At 40.7% G+C, this 22358-nt stretch overlaps 7 protein-coding genes across 8 annotated transcripts in view; all 7 read left to right on the top strand.

The window, feature by feature from the left end:
* Positions 1 to 22358, top strand: part of LOC133985674 (protocadherin gamma-A12-like) — a 211230-nt gene that overhangs the window by 75603 nt on the left and 113269 nt on the right. The gene's annotated exons all lie outside the window — the stretch shown is intronic.
* Positions 57 to 3415, top strand: LOC133986326 (protocadherin beta-16-like). Its single transcript, XM_062426154.1, has 2 exons — positions 57 to 2517; positions 3366 to 3415. The coding sequence occupies exons 1-2, from the start codon at positions 57 to 59 to the stop codon at positions 3413 to 3415; spliced, it is 2511 nt and encodes an 836-aa protein (XP_062282138.1).
* LOC133986325 (protocadherin gamma-A2-like) lies at positions 3650 to 6233 on the top strand. The gene is made up of 2 exons (XM_062426152.1): positions 3650 to 6043; positions 6222 to 6233. Exons 1-2 carry the CDS (start codon positions 3650 to 3652, stop codon positions 6231 to 6233), a joined length of 2406 nt encoding a protein of 801 aa, XP_062282136.1.
* LOC133986324 (protocadherin beta-16-like) lies at positions 7066 to 9839 on the top strand. Its single transcript, XM_062426151.1, has 2 exons — positions 7066 to 7090; positions 7390 to 9839. The coding sequence occupies exons 1-2, from the start codon at positions 7066 to 7068 to the stop codon at positions 9837 to 9839; spliced, it is 2475 nt and encodes an 824-aa protein (XP_062282135.1).
* LOC133986323 (protocadherin gamma-A2-like) lies at positions 11157 to 13598 on the top strand. Its single transcript, XM_062426150.1, has one exon. It carries the CDS (start codon positions 11169 to 11171, stop codon positions 13596 to 13598), a length of 2430 nt encoding a protein of 809 aa, XP_062282134.1. The 5' UTR covers positions 11157 to 11168.
* On the top strand, positions 15108 to 17564 carry LOC133986321 (protocadherin beta-16-like). The gene has a single exon (XM_062426149.1). The coding sequence runs from the start codon at positions 15123 to 15125 to the stop codon at positions 17562 to 17564; it is 2442 nt and encodes an 813-aa protein (XP_062282133.1). The 5' UTR covers positions 15108 to 15122.
* LOC133986320 (protocadherin beta-16-like) lies at positions 18354 to 20813 on the top strand. The gene has a single exon (XM_062426148.1). The coding sequence runs from the start codon at positions 18360 to 18362 to the stop codon at positions 20811 to 20813; it is 2454 nt and encodes an 817-aa protein (XP_062282132.1). The 5' UTR covers positions 18354 to 18359.

Raw genomic sequence — 22358 nt, 5'->3', positions numbered from 1 at the left:
AAATACAGCGGATATTCTAGCCAACGGGAATACGACTGTGGCAGGATTCGTTTTGCATGGAAATACTGGGGAGAACAATGAGGTGGCGAGTGCTGTTGTTTATCTCAATCATTCTGCTCGCATCGGTGGCTGGGCAGGTCAGCTACTCCATCCCCGAGGAAATGGCCAAAGGTTCGTTAGTCGGTAACATCGGTCAGGATTTAGGTTTAGACAGAAAAAGATTGACATCAGGGAAAGCTCGGATTTTTACAGGAGACAGTGCAGGCTATATCGAGCTGAACAGAGAACGAGGAGTCCTCCTTATCAAAGAAAAAATAGACAGAGAGGCGCTGTGTGGACAGACGACGCCCTGCGCTTTACATTTTCAGGTTATTTTAGAAAACCCGATGGAATTCTACACTGTTGTTGTCGAAATTACAGATATAAATGACAACGCTCCAATGTTTGAAAAATCTAACATGAACTTTAAAATAAGTGAATCTGCCGTTATAGGAGCTAAGTTTTTGCTAGAGAGGGCAATAGATCCCGATGTTGGTATGAATAGTCTTCAGAGTTATCTTCTGACGAAAACCGACAATTTCGTGCTGAAATTGAAAGATCAACCCGATGGAGAAAAGATAGTTGAAATGGTTTTACAAAAGCCTCTTGACAGAGAAAAACAAGATGAGATATTTATTGTGTTAACTGCGGTGGATGGAGGGGAACCAAACCTGTCAGGCACAGCGCAGATACATATTACAGTCCTTGATATAAATGACAATGCACCTGTATTTACGAATACAGTTTATAAAGCTACAATAACTGAAAACGCCCCACAAGGCACAGTCATAACCAGAGTAAGTGCTTCTGATGCTGATAAAGGATCAAATTCCAAGATAACTTATTCAATATCCAACACAATCGCAGGTGTGCGAGACATGTTTGAAATTAATGAATTAAATGGGGATTTGATCTTAAAAAGTAGTGTGGATTATGAAAAGGCACGTCACTATCAAATACATGTGCAAGCCAGTGATGAGGGCGGACTGACAGACTCGTGTAAAATTACGGTTGAGGTTCTAGACATAAATGATAACAGTCCAGTTATTAATATTATGTCACAGACTAATGTAATTGCGGAGGACTCTAAAACAGCTACTGTTGTGACAATGGTGAATGTCCAAGACTTGGATTCCGGTGAAAATGGAAAAGTTCACTGCGCCATTAATGAACATATTCCTTTTACATTAAAGCCAGCGTCAAGTAATTTCTTTAACCTTGTAACAGATAATGATTTGGACAGAGAGAGAGCCTCAGAGTACAATATAACTGTGGCCTGCTCTGATGAGGGAGTGCTCTCCCTCTCCAGCAGCGTCACTCTCACCTTACAGATCTCTGATGTAAATGATAACGCACCTGTCTTTGAGAGAAGCTCATATGAGGCCTACATTGTAGAAAACAACACACCAGGCCTCTCTATATTCACAGTGAAAGCCAGAGACGCTGACTGGAACCAGAATGCTCGTGTTTCTTACATACTGGAGGACACCTCTGTTAACGGAGTGTCAGTCTCCTCATATGTGTCCGTTAGTGCTGATAGTGGAGTCATCCATGCAGTTCGCTCTTTTGACTACGAGCAGATCAAAGATTTCCAGTTCCACGTCAAAGCTCAGGATGGAGGTTCTCCTCCACTCAGTAGCAATGTAACAGTGAAAATAATGATCCAGGACCAGAACGACAACCCCCCTCAGGTTCTGTACCCAGTCCAGACTGGTGGCTCTCTAGTGGCTGAAATGGTGCCTCGTTCAGCAGATGTGGGCTATCTGGTGACTAAAGTGGTGGCTGTGGATGTGGACTCTGGACAGAATGCCTGGCTCTCCTATAAACTGCAGAAAGCCACAGACAGGGCGCTGTTTGAAGTGGGCTCACAGAATGGAGAAATAAGAACTATCCGCCAGGTGACTGATAAAGATGCTGTGAAACAAAGACTGACTGTTATAGTGGAGGACAACGGGCAGCCCTCTCGTTCAGCTACAGTCATTGTTAACGTGGCGGTGGCGGACAGCTTCCCTGAAGTGCTGTCAGAGTTCACTGACTTTACACACGACAAGGAGTACAATGACAACCTGACTTTTTACTTAGTGTTGGCTCTGGCTGTAGTTTCCTTCCTCTTCATCACGTGTTTAGTGGTTATTATATCAGTGAAAATCTACAGATGGAGACAGTCTCGCAGCCTGTATCACTCCAATCTCCCTGTGATCCCATATTATCCACCACGTTACTCAGACACTTTGGGGACAGGGACTCTCCAACATGTGTACAATTATGAGGTGTGCAGGACGACTGACTCCAGAAAGAGTGACTGTAAGTTCGGCAGAGCTGGTAGTCAAAACGTGCTGATAATGGACCCCAGTTCTACAGGGATGATGCAGCGGATACAGAGTGACAAGAGCATCCTGGATGAACCAGACTCTCCTTTAGAGGTTAGTTTTTCAGAAGTTACAGATTTTCCTCATCAACTATTTGTAGGATTATTTAGTGAGTTACATCTTTTTCAACATTTCAAATGCAGTTTGTTTCCTTGCCCAATTTAACGTAGCTTGCTGTGAATATGCTTTTACTTCATTTTTTGATTGTACTTGCTCAGCACCATGGACAGCACTCAAACGAACAATGTCACTCAAATGCCTCAAGGGACAAGTAAATTCGAAACTGTGTCATTTCGCCATCTTGTCCTTTGTGCTCATTGACTCCGCATACTCTCTCTATTTGTGTGTATTTGTGTCTGTTTTGCATGCTCCTTTGTGTTTTTATTATTATTTTTGATCATTTTCACTTTCTTTAGACATCTGTAACAGACTTGTCATTGAAAAACACCAAATAGATTACTTTTAGAAATGTAGATATTTTACCTGTGCATTTGAATTAAGAGTCAAGGCTTAGAATACTGTATTTCCTCATTCAGCACCACGGACAGCGCAGACGTCAGTTGTGTCATTGCTGTTCCCTTGGCTTATGGTAACATGACACATTAGTTTCATTTTAACTTTTTTCCCCCCTACATTTTAACTCGTTGATATATAGCTGCTTCTATGTGGCTCTACATTTTGGTTTGGTTGCATTATAGCCTTATATTTTAATTTAAACTGCTAGTTGCTTTAGTCGTCTGCTTGTCATTTAACAGTAATGTCGACAATGGGAATATAAGTATTGGTAGACATATTTTCGTTGCATATATTTATTAGTATTTTATTCCATCATCATCATTATCATCATCGTCTTCTTCTTCACCGTTATTATTATTGTTATTATTATTATTCTCATTATTATACGTTTTTATTATTATTATTTTTTTTAATTTTTTGTGTGTGATTGCCACAGTGTAGTTCAGACCATTGAACAGACAGTGACGCTGTTGGCTATCGAGTTGTCGTGATAGTGTTTGTTTCAGTACCTCCCCTATACCTCAACATATAACATCAGAAAAAAGACAAGCCGAGTGAACAGTCGGGATTGCAATGACCAGCATAAGCCAGGAAGGCACGAAGAGATTCCTTTGTTCCACGATTTAGTATAAGTGCGACAATTAGGACCAAAGACGTTTATCTACAGGTCAAAATCTGACCCAGAGGCGAAGAAAAAGAGGATTTATCCGTTTTTCTTCACAGAGATGTCAATCCGAACGATGAAATGGCAAGTGCTGTTGTTTATTTTGGCGCTCTCTGTGAGTGTAGTGCACGGGCAGGTCAGCTACTCCATTCCTGAGGAAATGGCAAAGGGGGCTGTAATTGGTAATATAGCCCAGGATTTAGGTTTGGGTGTGGAAAGATTGAAGTCAGGGAAAGCCCGTATTTATACTGGTAACACTGAGGAGTATATTGAGCTGAAGAGAGAAAGAGGAGTCCTCCTTATTAAAGATAGAATAGACAGAGAATCGCTCTGCGGACAAACGATGCCTTGCGCACTACATTTTCAAATGATCCTTGAAAACCCAATGGAGTTTTACACAGTTACTGTCGAAATTGCCGACATAAACGATAACCCTCCCACATTTGAGAGAGGTGAGATGAAATATGAAATTTCCGAATCAGCTCTTAGTGGAGCTCGATTCATCTTGGAGAAAGCCGTAGACGATGATGTTGGTATCAACGGCTTGAACAGCTACGCCCTGAAACCCAGTGATAATTTCGCTCTGAAAACCATCAGCAGAGGAGATGGGACAAAACATGTCGAGATGGTTTTACAAAAACAGTTAGACAGGGAAAAGCATGAGCATATATCATTGATATTAACCGCTCTGGATGGCGGTGAGCCACAGCTCTCAGGGACAATGCAAATACTTATAACTGTGTTAGATGCCAATGATAATCCTCCCGTTTGTTCAAAGCCGGAATACAAAGCAAGTGTTGTAGAGAATGCTCATGTGGGCACTGTAATAACTACAGTAAGGGCTACGGACATAGATAAAGGAAATAATGGAAAAGTAACATACATGATTCCAAAATCCGCTGCAGGAAATCTCTTTGTAATAGATGCTGATGATGGGGTGTTAACATTGAGGGGAAATCTAGATTATGAAAAAAGAAGACTCTATGAGCTCGATGTTCAAGTGTCAGATCAGGGAGGATTGTCTGATGCATGTAAAGTAATTGTGGACGTGACAGATACAAATGATAATCCTCCGTCCATTAACATAATGTCTAAATCAAACACAGTCTCTGAGAACGTCAATCCCGGAACGGTCGTAACAATGCTCAATATACAAGATCCAGACTCGAATGATAACGGAAAAGTAATGTGTGTTTTAAACGAAAATGTTCCTTTCTCTATTAAATCAACAACAAATACTTTCTTTACTGTTCTCACAGACAGTGATCTGGACAGAGAGAGATACTCTGAGCATAATATAACTGTGACCTGCTCTGATGAGGGAGTGCCCTCCCTCTCCAGCAGCGTCACTCTCACCTTACAGATCTCTGATGTAAATGATAACGCGCCTGTCTTTGAGAGGAGCTCATACCAGGCCTATATTGTAGAAAACAACACACCAGGCCTCTCTATATTCACAGTGAAAGCCAGAGACGCTGACTGGAACCAGAATGCCCGTGTTTCTTACATACTGGAGGACTCCTCTGTTAACGGAGTGCCAGTCTCCTCATATGTGTCCGTTAGTGCTGATAGTGGAGTCATCCATGCAGTTCGCTCCTTTGACTACGAGCAGATCAAAGATTTCCAGTTCCGTGTCAAAGCGCAAGATGGAGGCTCTCCTCCACTCAGTAGTAATGTGACTGTGAAAATAATGATCCAGGACCAGAACGACAACCCTCCTCAGGTTCTGTACCCAGTCCAGACTGGTGGCTCTGTGGTGGCTGAAATAGTTCCTCGTTCAGCAGATGTGGGCTATCTGGTGACTAAAGTGGTGGCTGTGGATGTGGACTCTGGACAGAATGCCTGGCTCTCCTATAAACTGCAGAAAGCCACAGACAGGGCGCTGTTTGAAGTGGGCTTACAGAATGGAGAAATAAGAACTATCCGCCAGGTGACTGATAAAGATGCTGTGAAACAAAGACTGACTGTTATAGTGGAGGACAACGGGCAGCCCTCTCGTTCAGCTACAGTCATTGTTAACGTGGCGGTGGCGGACAGCTTCCCTGAAGTGCTTTCAGAGTTCACTGACTTTACACACGACAAGGAGTACAGTGACACCCTGACTTTTTACTTAGTGTTGGCTCTGGCTGTAGTTTCCTTCCTCTTCATCACGTGTTTAGTAGTTATTATATCAGTGAAAATATACAGATGGAGACAGTCTCGCATCCTGTATCACTCCAATCTCCCTGTGATTCCATATTATCCACCACGTTACTCAGACACTTTGGGGACAGGGACTCTCCAACACGTGTACAATTACGAAGTGTGCAGGACGACTGACTCCAGAAAGAGTGACTGTAAGTTCGGCAGAGCTGGTAGTCAAAACGTGCTGATAATGGACCCCAGTTCTACAGGGACGATGCAGCGGATACAGAGTGAAAAGAGCATCCTGGATGAACCAGACTCTCCTCTAGAGGTTCGTGTTCCCAAACTACTTATACAGATTTTTGTTAATTCCTGGTCTCTGCAACACGGGATATTAATGCATTTGGAAGGCTGATTAAAGTCTAAGTCCCCTTCTCTGAATTAGTTTTGGCTTGCTGGGAATAGTTTCCTGCTCTTGTGTACATCATTTTGTGGTTGTTGTGTTTCAGCAACATGGATAGAGCAAAAATGAGTCATGTTACCGGCAGTTTTACATTTATTATACTATACAGGTTGAAGGTGCAGTTTACTTCATTTTACATAGTGTTTCATCAAACGAATTTCCAAAGTACAGCCTATATTCTTCAGACACACGATTTCTTCTTCTTCTTCTTCTTCTTCTTCTTCTTCTTCTTCTTCTTCTTCTTCTTCTTCTTCTTCTTCTTCTTCTTCTTCTTCTTCTTCTTCTTCTTCTTCTTCTTCTTCTTCTTCTTCTTCTTCTTCTTCTTCTTCTTCTTCTTCTTCTTCTTCTTCTTCTTCTTCTTCTTTGTTAACATTCTTTTATTTTATATAATTATATCTATTTTTATCTTAATTAATTGATTTTGATCTTTTATCACTTTAGTCAAACAGTTTATGCGATTTGCAAGGTTTCGCACACTTTCGTAGTTTATACACTTTATTAGTGAAATTAATTGAAAGGGCCCATTTAACTTTTCTATTGCCATAGTTCTAATGTCTGCCTGATTCTGTCCTTCTCCTTATCTATTCATAGTTATCACTGGAAACTTGTTTTCCTAGTTGCTGGTCTCTTTTTCAGTCCAGTACTGCCACTTTGCGCAAACAACATGATCCTTGATGTACATTAAATGTCTGATGAACACATTATCTTCCTCTCTGTATTCATTATCTTTAAGTGAATAATAATAATAATTATTATTATTTGAATAATAATAATTATTATTATTATTATAATGATAAATAAACAATAAGCATGGTGAACGTTAATCGTGTCTGCATACACTCGTTTGGGAAGTCCAAAATGTTACAGATGTATTGTAACTAAATCTCCAGATGGTTTACATCGAGTTCTACCAGTGTTTGATTTTATTTGGTTTTTCTGCAGTTTTATAGTATGAACTCTTAGGGCCGCTGTTGACCAGAGTGTTGATGACTGAGGGCAGGGTTGTAGCAGCACCTCCCATGTATCATCGACATTATACAGAGAGAACACGACCGACCGTGGACGGACATCTTGGGATATTTACTATTTGTGATAAAGAAAAAGAGATTTCGAACTCAAAGAGATTTATTTTCGATCAACGGATCATGAAGTTGTGAATTTGATATTTGACACTGGAATCTAAGTGGTATCTGTTTTGTGGAATATAAGCACAGTCTGTGGCCTAACTGTGAGGAAAATATCGGATAGAACAATGAATCGGCAAGTACTGGTGTTTATCTCTCTCCTTTTCCTCGACTCCGTGTGCGGGCAGGTCAGCTACTCTATTCCAGAGGAAATGTCGAAAGGATCTTTAGTGGGCAACATAGCGCAAGATTTAGGATTAGAGATAACACGTTTGATATCAAGTAAAGCAAAGATCTATACTAGAAACAACGACGAATACGTCGAGCTCAGCCGAAAGAGAGGAGTCCTCCTCGTCAAAGAGAGAATTGACAGAGAGGCGCTGTGTACAGAGACGGCGCTTTGTGCTTTACATTTTCAGATTATCTTGGAGAATCCTATGGAGTTTTACAGTGTTACAGTCCAGATTACAGACATCAATGATAATGCGCCAACCTTTGAAAAAAGTGAAATGAAGTTCAAAATTAGCGAGTCCGCCGTAACCGGAGCAAAATTTGTTTTAGAGAGGGCGGTGGATCTTGATGTGGGAGTTAATGATCTTCAAAATTACGAACTAAAACCAACAGATCATTTTGCGTTAAAACTCCACAATAATGTTGATGGAAATAAAAATGTTGAGATGGTGCTGCAGAAACCTTTAGACAGAGAGAAACAAGAGCAGATATCTCTGGTGCTGACAGCTGTAGATGGAGGAGAGCCGCAGATGTCAGGAACAATGTTGATTCTTATTACAGTTTTAGACGCTAATGATAATGCTCCTGTTTTTACACAACACACATACAAAGCTACAGTTACTGAGAATTCACCTAAAGGCACAGTTGTAGCCACTGTTACAGCCTCAGATGCAGATCGAGGCTCTAATGGTAAAATAACATATTCAATCACAAATACCTTAGACAATGTCAGGAAAGTATTTCAGGTGAATGAAGAATCCGGTGAGATTTCATTAATTGGGGGAATAGACTTCGAAAAGTCAAGACATTTTCAGATAAATCTGCTCGCTAGTGACGACGGAGGACTCACAGATTCTTGTAAATTAATCGTCGATGTGCAAGACGTAAATGACAACAAGCCTGAAATAAATATTATGTCAAAGTCAAATGTGATATCAGAGGATGCCATACTCAACACTGTCGTTACAATGATAAACATCGAAGACTTAGATTCAGGAGAAAACGGAAATGTAAAATGTTTTATTAGCGATAATATCCCATTCATTTTAAAAACATCAACAAATAGTTTCTATAGTTTAGTAACAGACAGTGATTTAGACAGAGAGAGAGCCTCTGAGTATAACATTACTGTGACCTGCTCTGATGAGGGAGTGCCCTCCCTCTCCAGCAGCGTCACTCTCACCTTACAGATCTCTGATGTAAATGATAACGTGCCTTTCTTTGAGAGGAGCTCATATGAGGCCTACATTGTAGAAAACAACACACCAGGCCTCTCTATATTCACAGTGAAAGCCAGAGACGCTGACTGGAACCAGAATGCCCGTGTTTCTTACATACTGGAGGACTCCTCTGTTAACGGAGTGCCAGTCTCCTCATATGTGTCCGTTAGTGCTGATAGTGGAGTCATCCATGCAGTTCGCTCTTTTGACTACGAGCAGATCAAAGACTTCCAGTTCCGCGTCAAAGCGCAGGACGGAGGCTCCCCTCCACTCAGTAGCAATGTGACTGTGAAGATAATGATCCAGGACCAGAACGACAACCCCCCTCAGGTTCTGTACCCAGTCCAGACTGGTGGCTCTCTAGTGGCTGAAATGGTTCCTCGTTCAGCAGATGTGGGCTATCTGGTGACTAAAGTGGTGGCTGTGGATGTGGATTCTGGACAGAATGCCTGGCTCTCCTATAAACTGCAGAAAGCCACAGACAGGGCGCTGTTTGAAGTGGGCTTACAGAATGGAGAAATAAGAACTATCCGCCAGGTGACTGATAAAGATGCTGTGAAACAAAGACTGACTGTTATAGTGGATGACAACGGTCAGCCCTCTCGTTCAGCTACAGTCATTGTTAACGTGGTGGTGGCGGACAGCTTCCCTGAAGTGCTGTCAGAGTTCACTGACTTTACACACGACAAGGAGTACAATAACAACCTGACTTTTTACTTAGTGTTGGCTCTGGCTGTAGTTTCCTTCCTCTTCATCACGTGTTTAGTGGTTATTATATCAGTGAAAATCTACAGATGGAGACAGTCTCGCATCCTGTATCACTCCAACCTCCCTGTGATTCCATATTATCCACCACGTTACTCAGACACTTTGGGGACAGGGACTCTCCAACACGTGTACAATTACGAAGTGTGCAAGACGACTGACTCCAGAAAGAGTGACTGTAAGTTCGGCAGAGCTGGTAGTCAAAACGTGCTGATTATGGACCCCAGTTCTACAGGGACGATGCAGCGGATACAGAGTGAAAAGAGCATCATGGATGAACCAGACTCTCCTCTAGAGGTTAGACCACCTCATCACTATTCCTGATTTAAACTTCAATTACTACTACACTTTTTAAAATTTTATTTTTAAACTTACTAACAAAGGAACATCCTCTTTTTTGTTACTTATTTAAGGGACAGGGATTGTACACTGGTAACTTCATCTAATACGTTCTGGGTTCACTTTTCGTTTTTAATTCTTTCTAATTAATTTGTCTGACTGTATGGATGAATCACATTTTAAAATGTTAGCTGAGTAATTTTTCTTCAGATTTCACGAGTTTGCACTCGTGTCAGCACTATGGCTGTAGGCCTCGATTACAAGATGGCTCTGCCGTATTTGGAGTTGCATATCCCAGATGGTTGTTTGTGGATCATTAAAGTTAAGCAGTTGAGTATGGAAAATGAAAGTATATAAAATTTCCTAAAGGAAATTTTAAAATAAATGTTAACTTCAACATTTCCTCATCAGAGACATCATTTATTGTTCTTATTAGTATTGTTATCACTGTTATCGTTTATCATCATATTAGTAGTATAATTTTTGTTTTTGCAGTTGAGGGTCTTTTCTCCAAAGAATCAAAGCGCTATATGGCATCACTTTACCCGAAAAGTGCATGTAAAGCTTGGATTTCTGGTCGTCTTTCAGGGTTGTTTAATTTCAGAACATTGGACAGCGACATCAAGAGAATGACCATACTTAACCTGTTTGTCTCCACAGTACATTATTCTCTTTATCCTTTTGTCACATTTAATGTTAATTACTATCATGATTTTTGCGAACCTTTGTTTTCTGAGCTTTTTTCCCATTCCAGTCTTTGAATATTATTTTATATCCAACCTGACATTTGATATACCTATAGGATTTGATCAAATGCATGTCTGTTATCTTCTAATATATGATTCAAATGACATAAATAGTAGGCTAAACACAATGGATGTCAATCATGCCTCCACGCAGTCTTCTGGAATTTCCTAATTGTAATTTAAATGAATATCATACCCAGATTTTAAGATATGTTACATTTGGATCTCCCAGTTCTTGATTTTATGTGGTGTTCTGCAGTTTTATAGTATGGACTCTTAGGGCCGCTGTTGACCAGAGTGTTGATGACTGAGAACAGGGTTGTAGCAGCACCTCCCATGTATCATCGACATTATACAGAGAGAACACGACCGACCGCCGACGGACATCTCGGGATATGTACTATTTTTTGATAAAGAAAAAGATATTTCGACCTCAAACAGATTTATTTGCGATCAGCAGATCATGAAGCTGTGAGCTTGATATTTGACACTGGAAACTAAGTGGTATCTGTTTTGTGGAATATAAGTGCAGTCTGTGGCCTCACTGAGGAAAATATCGGACAGAACAATGAATCGGCAAGTACTGGTGTTTATCTCCCTCCTTTTCCTCGACTCGGTGTGCGGGCAGGTCAGCTACTCTATTCCAGAGGAAATGTCGAAAGGATCTTTAGTGGGCAACATAGCGCAAGACTTAGGATTAGAGATAAAACGTTTGACATCAGGTAAAGCAAAGATCTATACTAGAAACAACGAGGAATACATCGAGCTCAACCGAGAGAGAGGAGTCCTCCTCGTCAAAGAGAGACTCGACAGAGAGGCGCTGTGTACAGAGACGGCGCTTTGTGCTTTACATTTTCAGATTATTTTGGAGAATCCTATGGAGTTTTACAGTGTTACAGTCCAGATTACAGACATTAATGATAATGCGCCAACCTTTGAAAAAGGTGAAATGGAATTTAAAATAAGTGAGTCAGCGATAAACGGAGCAAAATTTGCCTTAGAAACGGCTGTGGATCTTGATGTGGGAGTTAATGGGGTTCATAGCTACGAATTAAAACCAACAGACAATTTTGCTCTTAAACTCCACAATAACGCTGATGGAAATAAAGATGTTGAGATGGTGTTGCAGAAACCTTTAGACAGAGAGAAACAAGAGCAGATATCTCTGGTGTTATCGGCGGTAGATGGAGGAGAGCCGCAGATGTCAGGAACAATGTTGATTCTTATTACAGTTTTAGACGCTAATGATAATGCTCCTGTTTTTACACAACACACATACAAAGCTACAGTTACTGAGAATTCACCTAAAGGCACAGTTGTAGCCACTGTTACAGCCTCAGATGCAGATCGAGGTTCATACGGTAAAATAACTTATTCAATCACCAATAGATTAGGAAATGTCATGAAGATGTTTGAGGTGAATAGAGAAAACGGCGAAGTTTCATTAATTGAAAATATTGACTTCGAAAAGTCAAGACATTTTCAAATAAATTTACTCGCTACGGACGACGGAGGACTCACAGATTCTTGTAAATTAATCGTCGATGTGCAAGACGTAAATGACAACAAGCCTGAAATAAATATTATGTCGAAGTCAAATGTGATATCAGAGGATGCGAAACTCAACACGGTCGTTACAATGATAAACATTGAAGACTTAGATTCAGGAGAAAACGGAAATGTAAAATGTTTTATTAGCGATAATATCCCATTCATTTTAAAAACATCAACAAATAGTTTCTATAGTTTAGTAACAGACAGTGATTTGGACAGAGAGAGAACCTCTGAGTATAATATAACTGTGACATGCTCTGATGAGGGAGTGCCCTCCCTCTCCAGCAGCGTCACTCTCACCTTACAGATCTCTGATGTAAACGATAACGCGCCTGTCTTTGAGAGGAGCTCATATGAGGCCTACATTGTAGAAAACAACACACCAGGCCTCTCTATATTCACAGTGAAAGCCAGAGACGCTGACTGGAACCAGAATGCCCGTGTTTCTTACATACTGGAGGACTCCTCTGTTAACGGAGTGCCAGTCTCCTCATATGTGTCCGTTAGTGCTGATAGTGGAGTCATCCATGCAGTTCGCTCTTTCGACTACGAACAGATCAAAGACTTCCAGTTCCGCGTCAAAGCGCAGGACGGAGGCTCCCCTCCACTCAGTAGCAATGTGAATGTGAAAATAATGATCCAGGACCAGAACGACAACCCCCCTCAGGTTCTGTACCCAGTCCAGACTGGTGGCTCTCTAGTGGCTGAAATGGTTCCTCGTTCAGCAGATGTGGGCTATCTGGTGACTAAAGTGGTGGCTGTGGATGTGGACTCTGGACAGAATGCCTGGCTCTCCTATAAACTACAGAAAGCCACAGACAGGGCGCTGTTTGAAGTAGGCTTACAGAATGGAGAAATAAGAACTATCCGCCAGGTGACTGATAAAGATGCTGTGAAACAAAGACTGACTGTTATAGTGGAGGACAACGGTCAGCCCTCTCGTTCAGCTACAGTCATTGTTAACGTGGTGGTGGCGGACAGCTTCCCTGAAGTGCTGTCAGAGTTCACTGACTTTACACACGACAAGGAGTACAATGACAACCTGACTTTTTACTTAGTGTTGGCTCTGGCTGTAGTTTCCTTCCTCTTCATCACGTGTTTAGTGGTTATTATATCAGTGAAAATCTACAGATGGAGACAGTCTCGCATCCTGTATCACTCCAACCTCCCTGTGATTCCATATTATCCACCACGTTACTCAGACACTTTGGGGACAGGGACGCTCCAACACGTGTACAATTATGAGGTGTGCAGGACGACTGACTCCAGAAAGAGTGACTGTAAGTTCGGCAGAGCTGGTAGTCAAAACGTGCTGATAATGGACCCCAGTTCTACAGGGACGATGCAGCGGATACAGAGTGAAAAGAGCATCCTGGATGAACCTGACTCTCCTCTAGAGGTTAGAATGTCCCACTCTCTGGTTATGTCAAATCTGCATGTTTAAAATGGGTGTGTCCACATACAACAACTTTAGACTACTCTATAATGATTCTGCTCACCATCACCAATGTCTTTTTTTAAAATTAAGTCAAGTAGTTTTACTTGTAGAAGTAAATTGTCTTTCATAGCAGATCTTGGGAAGTGTCTTCATGTTGTCATAAACTCTCTATCTTTAATTTGTAGATGTTATATTAATGTTTTTTTCTCTAATTTATGTATCCAGTGTTGTAATTTATCTTTAGATGCCCTTGCTATATTATGTTTGCTTAAATGATTTAGCTGGTTCCAAAGACAGGTACACAGCTGTCATTTGTTGCATTTTGTCTTTGCTGAATAGAAGAAAGCGAAGTTGATTTTTCTTTAAGTTCTTCCCTTCCCATACATATCCCCTTTTCTTACTTTTTGCTACTTACTATGAAAACACACAAAAGGAATTCTAAATAGCTTTGTGGTTATTTATTTGTGTCTTCATAGTGGTCATTAATATATTTTGAGAGCATTAGTCACTGAAAGGTGTAATCGCTGTGCTACATGAACATGTGTATTGTAACTGGAGTTGTGGAGATCATTCAAGTTGTCATTGGTCAAATTGTGTCTATTTCAGAACACTGGACAGCGTCATACACTTTATCAGCATCTTTACTTCTGTGAGCCCACTTTACATAGTTAGATCTGTTTGTACATACATCTAATTTTTAGATAAATTGTTTTGGGCAATTTTATATGTGTGTCTTTGGTACTCTTTTACTTAAATTGTTTTATGCCTTTAAATATGAGGCAGTATACAGTACAAATACAACCTCCCATAGTTAAAGTGACCAGTGGTGTAAATTAACCAAATATGAAACTCATGTACTGTACTTAAGTAAAATTCGAGATACTTGTAGTTCACTTGAGTATTTGCATTTTATATTACTTATACTTCCACTACATTTCAGAGGGCAATATTGTAATTTCTGCCCCACTTCATTTATTTTTACAGCTTTAGTTGGTTTTCATATGAAGATTGAAGCAATGGATAATATAACAGGCATTTAATGTACAGCATGTGGTTTCCAACCTTTTGGGCTTTTGACGCCTTATAAATAGCAGTTTTTACTCAGATGTCTATGAGATAACATTTCAGATGTCTATGGGTTGTTCACAGCTTCACCTAATAGTGATTTTCCCTCTAAACTTCCCACATGGTTTCATTTCAATAAAGGTTTAGATGTACAGATTAATTACTGTTGGATGTCTGCAGTTTTACAGTGTGAACTCTTAGGGCCGCTGTTGACTAGAGTGTGGACGCTGCGAGTAGGTTTATAACAGCACCTCCCATGTAACATCGACATAATAAAGAAAGAGCTGGGGAACGAACGGACATGCGAGTCATATGGGATATTTGAGAAAGACACTTCGACCTTTGAGACTTTTCTTTCACTTGTATGGATTATTGAGTTGCTAAATTAACGTTTGTTACCGGAATCGTTATCAGTTTTATTGGATTTAAACAAACTGAACGTCACTGAAAAAATTGGATAGAACAATGACGAGGCAAGTACTGCTGTTGATTATCTGTCTCCTCTTCGTCGGCACAGTGCTCGGGCAGGTCAGCTACTCTATTCCGGAAGAAATGTCCAGAGGATCTTTGGTGGGAAATATAGCTCATGATTTAGGTTTGCAAACCAAACGTTTAGCGTCTGGTAAAGCTCGAATTTACACCCGAGATAGCGATGAGTACATCGAGCTGAATAGAGAAAGAGGAGTCCTCCTTGTTAAAGAGAGAATCGACAGAGAGGCGCTTTGCAGACAGACGACGCCGTGTGCGTTACATTTTCAGATAATACTGGAGAATCCTATGGAACTTTACACGGTTACAGTCCAGATCACAGATATTAATGATAATGCACCAACCTTTGAAAAAAGTGAAATGAAATTCAAGATTGCCGAGTCAGCGACCATCGGTGCAAAATTTGTACTGGAAAGAGCTGTGGATCTAGATGTTGGAATAAACGATCTTAAAAGCTACGAATTAAAACCAACAGACAATTTTGCTCTTAAATTGCACAATAATGCTGATGGAAATAAAAATGTTGAGATGGTGTTACAGACACCTTTAGACAGAGAGAAACAAGAGCAGATATCTCTGGTGTTAACGGCTGTAGATGGAGGAGAGCCGCAGATGTCAGGAACAATGCTGATTCGTATTACAGTTTTAGACGCTAATGATAATGCTCCTGTTTTTACACAACACACATATACAGCTACAGTTACTGAGAATTCACCTAAAGGCACAGTTGTAGCCACTGTTACAGCCTCAGATGCAGATCAGGGCTCTAATGGTAAAATAACATACTCGATCACGAATACATTAGACGACATCAGGAAAGTATTTCAGGTAAATAAGGATAATGGTGATGTAACTTTAATCGGAAATATTGACTTTGAAGAGTCACGAAACTATCAAATAAATCTGCTTGCTAGTGATGAAGGCGGACTCACGGATTCTTGTAAATTAATTGTCGATGTACGAGACATAAATGACAACAAGCCTGAAATCAACATCCTGTCAAAATCAAAAATGATATCAGAGGATGCTAAACTCAACACAGTCGTTACCATGATAAACATTGAAGACCTAGATTCAGGACAAAATGGGAAAGTGCAATGCATTATCAGTGAAAATGTCCCTTTTATTTTAAAAATGTCGACTGGAAATTTCTATAGTTTAGTAACAGACAGTGATTTGGACAGAGAGAGATCCTCTGAGTATAATATAACTGTTACCTGCTCTGATGAGGGAGTGTCCTCCCTCTCCAGTAGCATCACTCTCACCTTACAGATCTCTGATGTGAATGATAACGCGCCTGTCTTTGAGAGGAGCTCATATGAGGCCTACATTGTAGAAAACAACACACCAGGCCTCTCTATATTCACAGTGAAAGCCAGAGATGCTGACTGGAACCAGAATGCCCGTGTTTCTTACATACTGGAGGACTCCACTGTTAACGGAGTGCCAGTCTCCTCATATGTTTCCGTTAGTGCTGATAGTGGAGTCATCCATGCAGTTCGCTCTTTTGACTACGAGCAGATCAAAGATTTCCAGTTCCGTGTCAAAGCGCAAGATGGAGGCTCCCCTCCACTCAGTAGTAATGTGACTGTGGAAATAATGATCCAGGACCAGAACGACAACCCCCCTCAGGTTCTGTACCCAGTCCAGACTGGTGGCTCTCTGGTGGCTGAAATGGTTCCTCGTTCAGCAGATGTGGGCTATCTTGTCACTAAAGTGGTGGCTGTGGATGTGGACTCTGGACAGAATGCCTGGCTCTCCTATAAACTGCAGAAAGCCACAGACAGGGCGCTGTTTGAAGTGGGCTTACAGAATGGAGAAATAAGAACTATCCGCCAGGTGACTGATAAAGATGCTGTGAAACAAAGACTGACTGTTATAGTGGATGACAACGGTCAGCCCTCTCGCTCAGCTACAGTCATTGTTAACGTGGCGGTGGCGGACAGCTTCCCTGAAGTGCTGTCAGAGTTCACTGACTTTACACAAGACAAGGAGTACAATAACAACCTGACTTTTTACTTAGTGTTGGCTCTGGCTGTAGTTTCCTTCCTTTTCATCACGTGTTTAGTAGTTATTATATCAGTGAAAATCTACAGATGGAGACAGTCTCGCATCCTGTATCACTCCAATCTGCCTGTGATTCCATATTATCCACCACGTTACTCAGACACTTTGGGGACAGGGACCCTCCAACAGGTGTACAATTATGAAGTGTGCAGGACGACTGACTCCAGAAAGAGTGACTGTAAGTTCGGCATAGGTGGTAGTCAAAACGTGCTGATAATGGACCCCAGTTCTACAGGGACGATGCTGCGGATACAGAGTGAAAAGAGCATCCTGGATGAACCAGACTCTCCTTTAGAGGTTGGTCAATTCCTTACAAAACAGTCATCTAATTTATGTATTGTTGCAATTTAAAAGTACTTAGACAATATTTTACTGAGTTGAGTGTCCATGGTGAGCTCAAAGTGTTTCAGCACCACGGTCAGCGCAGGACAAATCGCCCTACATGAGATTAATGCAAGATTTGTCTAAGCACTCAATCACCTTGTATTTTATATAGCATATTAACTTAATTTTGAAGCAACATGTAATTGATTTGTGCATGCAAACGTATGTGTATTTGTTTTACGAGCGCGGGCCTCTGTCTGACTTTGTTTCATTGTGGTATACGTTTTTTCTTTCTTTCTTTCTGTAAAATATCCTGCCAGTAGAAACACATGGGTTATAGTTGACATATTGTGACCTCATTTAGACAAGTATATTTAGTTTTCTCTTTCAATTCCTTTTGCCACCACAATTTTCAAAAACGACATTAGCAATATGAGGGCTCATACTACACAATTTCACTGTTTCCCGCACTTTGAATAATATATTTTTAACATTATAATGCCGGGGCTCCTTATTGTCATAGTCGTGTGCATTTTCATGGTTTGTACTCTTAGGGACGCTGTTGGCCAGTGTGTGGTAGTTCCGCTGCAGATTTCATCAGCACCTCCCAGATCATTTAGATTTGTTGGAAGCAAGGTCGACACAATGCACATTAGCAGTTACAGAGAGCACTAAATACGGGAAAAGGAGTTCGAAATATTTTGGTTAATATTTGTTGTGACGCTTCTTCATTCTTTGACATACCGTTTGTGGAATACGACTGTCTTCTTTGCGGATTATATCCTGATTCGTTGTTATCTTAAAGAACCGTTGAGCGAAACAATGAGACGGCAAGTACTATTGTTTTTCTCGATGCTCTCTCTTAGTCCTGTGCTTGGGCAGGTCAGCTATTCTATTCCCGAAGAGATGTCGAAAGGCTCGTTGGTCGGCAACATAGCACAGGATTTAGGTTTAGATTTAAAACGGCTAAAAACAGGGAAAGCTCGCTTGCATGTTGGAAACACCGCTGAATACATCGAGTTAAATAAAGAAAAGGGAGTCCTCCTCATCAAAGAGAAAATAGACAGAGAGGCGTTATGCAAACAAACTTCTCCCTGTGCTTTACATTTTCAAATTATTTTGGAAAACCCCATCGAGTTCTATCGAGTTACCGTAGAAATAACAGATATAAACGACAACGCCCCAATGTTCAAAATGAATAATGTGTTATTTGAGATCAGCGAATCGGCTGTCAAGGGGGCAAAATTTGTGTTAGAGAAAGCAATAGATTACGACGTTGGTATAAACGGACTCAAAAGCTACTCCCTTAACCCAACGAATAATTTCGTTTTAAAACTCAATGACAACGCAGGTGGAGAAAATGACGTGGAAATGGTCATGGAGAAACCTCTTGATCGTGAGAAGCAAGAACAATTGACTCTTACATTAACAGCAGTCGACGGGGGTGAACCTCAGCTGTCAGGGACAGTGCAGATACACGTAACTGTATTAGATGTAAATGACAATGCTCCAGTATTTACACAATCAACATATAAAGCTAGTTTGATGGAAAACTCTCCAAAGGGAACGTCATTAATGACTGTAACTGCTACAGATAGAGATCAAGGTACAAATGGTTTAGTTACGTACTCCATTTCGAGTAACACCGACGGCATTATGGATGTATTTGATATACATGGGACAAGTGGGGAGGTACGTCTGATTGGTAAAATAGATTATGAAACATCAAAATATTACCAGTTAGACATTAAAGCAAGAGATCAAGGTGGGCTCACTGACTCATGCAAAATAGTATTTGATATTATTGATGTGAATGACAATAATCCCGTAATAGATCTAATGTCAACTACACAATCTGTACCTGAAGATGCAACGTTTCAAACAGTTGTTGCTGTTATGAATGTGCATGATGCTGACTCGGATATTAATGGAGTGGTAAAATGTTTTCTTAGTGATAATGCACCTTTTATCATCGAAAATACATCGAATGGATTCTATAGCATACGAACAGACAGTGATTTAGACAGAGAGAGATCCTCTGAGTATAACATTACTGTGACCTGCTCTGATGAGGGAGTGCCCTCCCTCTCCAGTAGCGTCACTCTCACCTTACAGATCTCTGATGTGAATGATAACGCGCCTGTCTTTGAGAGGAGCTCATACCAGGCCTATATTGTAGAAAACAACACACCAGGCCTCTCTATATTCACAGTGAAAGCCAGAGACGCTGACTGGAACCAGAATGCCCGTGTTTCTTACATACTAGAGGACTCCTCTGTTAACGGAGTGCCAGTCTCCTCATATGTGTCCGTTAGTGCTGATAGTGGAGTCATCCATGCAGTTCGCTCCTTTGACTACGAGCAGATCAAAGATTTTCATTTCCTTGTCAAAGTTCAGGATGGAGGCTCTCCTCCACTCAGTAGCAATGTGACTGTGAAAATAATGATCCAGGACCAGAACGACAACCCTCCTCAGGTTCTGTACCCAGTCCAGACTGGTGGCTCTGTGGTGGCTGAAATGGTTCCTCGTTCAGCAGATGTGGGCTATCTGGTGACTAAAGTGGTGGCTGTGGATGTGGACTCTGGACAGAATGCCTGGCTCTCCTATAAACTACAGAAAGCCACAGACAGGGCGCTGTTTGAAGTGGGCTTACAGAATGGAGAAATAAGAACTATCCGCCAGGTGACTGATAAAGATGCTGTGAAACAAAGACTGACTGTTATAGTGGAGGACAACGGGCAGCCCTCTCGTTCAGCCACAGTCATTGTTAACGTGGCGGTGGCTGACAGCTTCCCTGAAGTGCTGTCAGAGTTCACTGACTTTACACACGACAAGGAGTACAATGATAACCTGACTTTTTACTTAGTGTTGGCTCTGGCAGTGGTTTCCTTCCTCTTCATCACATGTTTAGTGGTTATCATATCAGTGAAAATCTACAGATGGAGACAGTCTCGTATCCTGTATCACTCCAATCTCCCTGTGATTCCATATTATCCACCACGTTACTCAGACACTTTGGGGACAGGGACTCTCCAACACGTGTACAATTACGAGGTGTGCAGAACGACTGACTCCAGAAAGAGTGACTGTAAGTTCGGCAGAGCTGGTAGTCAAAACGTGCTGATTATGGACCCCAGTTCTACAGGGACGATGCAGCGGATACAGAGTGAAAAGAGCATCCTGGATGAAACAGACTGTACTCTAGAGGTTAGTCTCCTGGAATGTCACAAATTGTTGCATTACACCTCTTATGGCAGTGATTGTTTTCCACCCTAATCTAGGGACTATTCAAATACTATAATAATTATTGATACATTAATGTCCACTATTTCATTTTTAAAGTACACAGCGACATGCTTTTTGGTCCTCTTTATTTTTCCAGATTTAAATCTTGGCTTTGCAAAAGTAACATTGCTATTAGCTTTTCTGAAAGTGCTGTTGATCATTTATAGTTAATTGGCCCACAGAACAGTTTAAATATTGCAATCCAAACCACTTGGATCTTTGAATGTGATATATGTCTACTGGTCTACTTTTGGTCACGTATGAGATTCAAATAGGATGGACAATGTCTAAATAGTTCATGCAAGCCAAATGTGCCAGCAGCTATAATTTCTAGACTAGAAATCTCACCACACAAATGTTGATCAAGTATCTAGTTTATAGAAAATGTTATTTGCTCTCTGGGGCATATAATTTGTAATTCTAGATTTGTGGTAAAGTCATATCTTGACTAGATTCATTCATGAGCTGTTCTTACTTTGTACTGTTTCATTAGCTATTTCCGCCCTTTAACAAGTTTGACATGATATTTGATAAGGACATCCATGACTTGTGTTTATAATTTTGAAAGTCTCCTTCTTGTAAACTTCTCACATCTTTTTTAGTTAGAAACCATGAGTCTTGCCTGTTGGTTAATATCATTGTGAATTCAGCACCAGTGCCATGGACAGCGCTAAGACACATCAGTGTAACAGATGAGGAAATGTTCATCATGTCTGTGAATGAACATTTTTAGCAATTCGGTCCATTGTTGTATTTTTATGTCCTTAGAACCCCATGCCATATGACTAAGAAGTACTTATTTAGTTGTAAGGATGTGTTCTTATGTGGATAAGAAGATATATAGTCTGTCAACTGATGCAGAATTGCACAAGAGTCAAAATACATCCCAGACACTGAAGTCAGAACAGTCAGTTAATGGTTCCTACTTTACTGTTTCACATTTCAGTCCTTCTTATAGTTGATTTTTCATGTTTTACCACTTCTCAGGGGTTAGGTCTAGGTCAAAATAACATCAAGCATAATAACTAGAAGATTCAGTTTGGGGTTGTTAAAGTCATCCTGCACAAAAACTGGCAGATTCACTGATCTCCTAGGAGTGTTACTGTAATTGTCTGCAATGAGCTCTGCAGTGCCTTTTTAGTCAGAGCTGGGCACACCTTACTAACATGAGGTTAAGCTTTCTTGTTAGGTATTGTATGTATAGTAGCTGAATACATCTGGTCACTAGCATAATCCCAGTTCTACGTTTTTTTAACTGGCTGTGAAGTAAACAAAATTGCTCAAAAAAGTAAAATACTCAGTCACACATAACTACAGTTCGATCCTGTGGACAGTAAATAGAAAATTGTCAGTAAATGTTTATTATAATGCAACTTTAAATTAATAAAGTAACCAGTAATCAAACGGGAAATAGAGAGTCATAAGTCCATGGGTCGGTGTATATATATGGTGATGAGTCATTTTGTGCTCCAGCTCTGCAGTTCAGATAAATATATTGTTTTAGTTTAGTAATATGCAGTAAATTATCAGCTTGGT

The sequence above is a fragment of the Scomber scombrus genome, chromosome 9, assembly GCF_963691925.1.
Source record: "Scomber scombrus chromosome 9, fScoSco1.1, whole genome shotgun sequence".
Classification (NCBI taxonomy): Eukaryota; Metazoa; Chordata; class Actinopteri; order Scombriformes; family Scombridae; genus Scomber; species Scomber scombrus.
The sequence above is the reverse complement of the archived record's forward strand: the minus strand, read 5'-3'. Positions and strand labels throughout refer to the sequence as shown.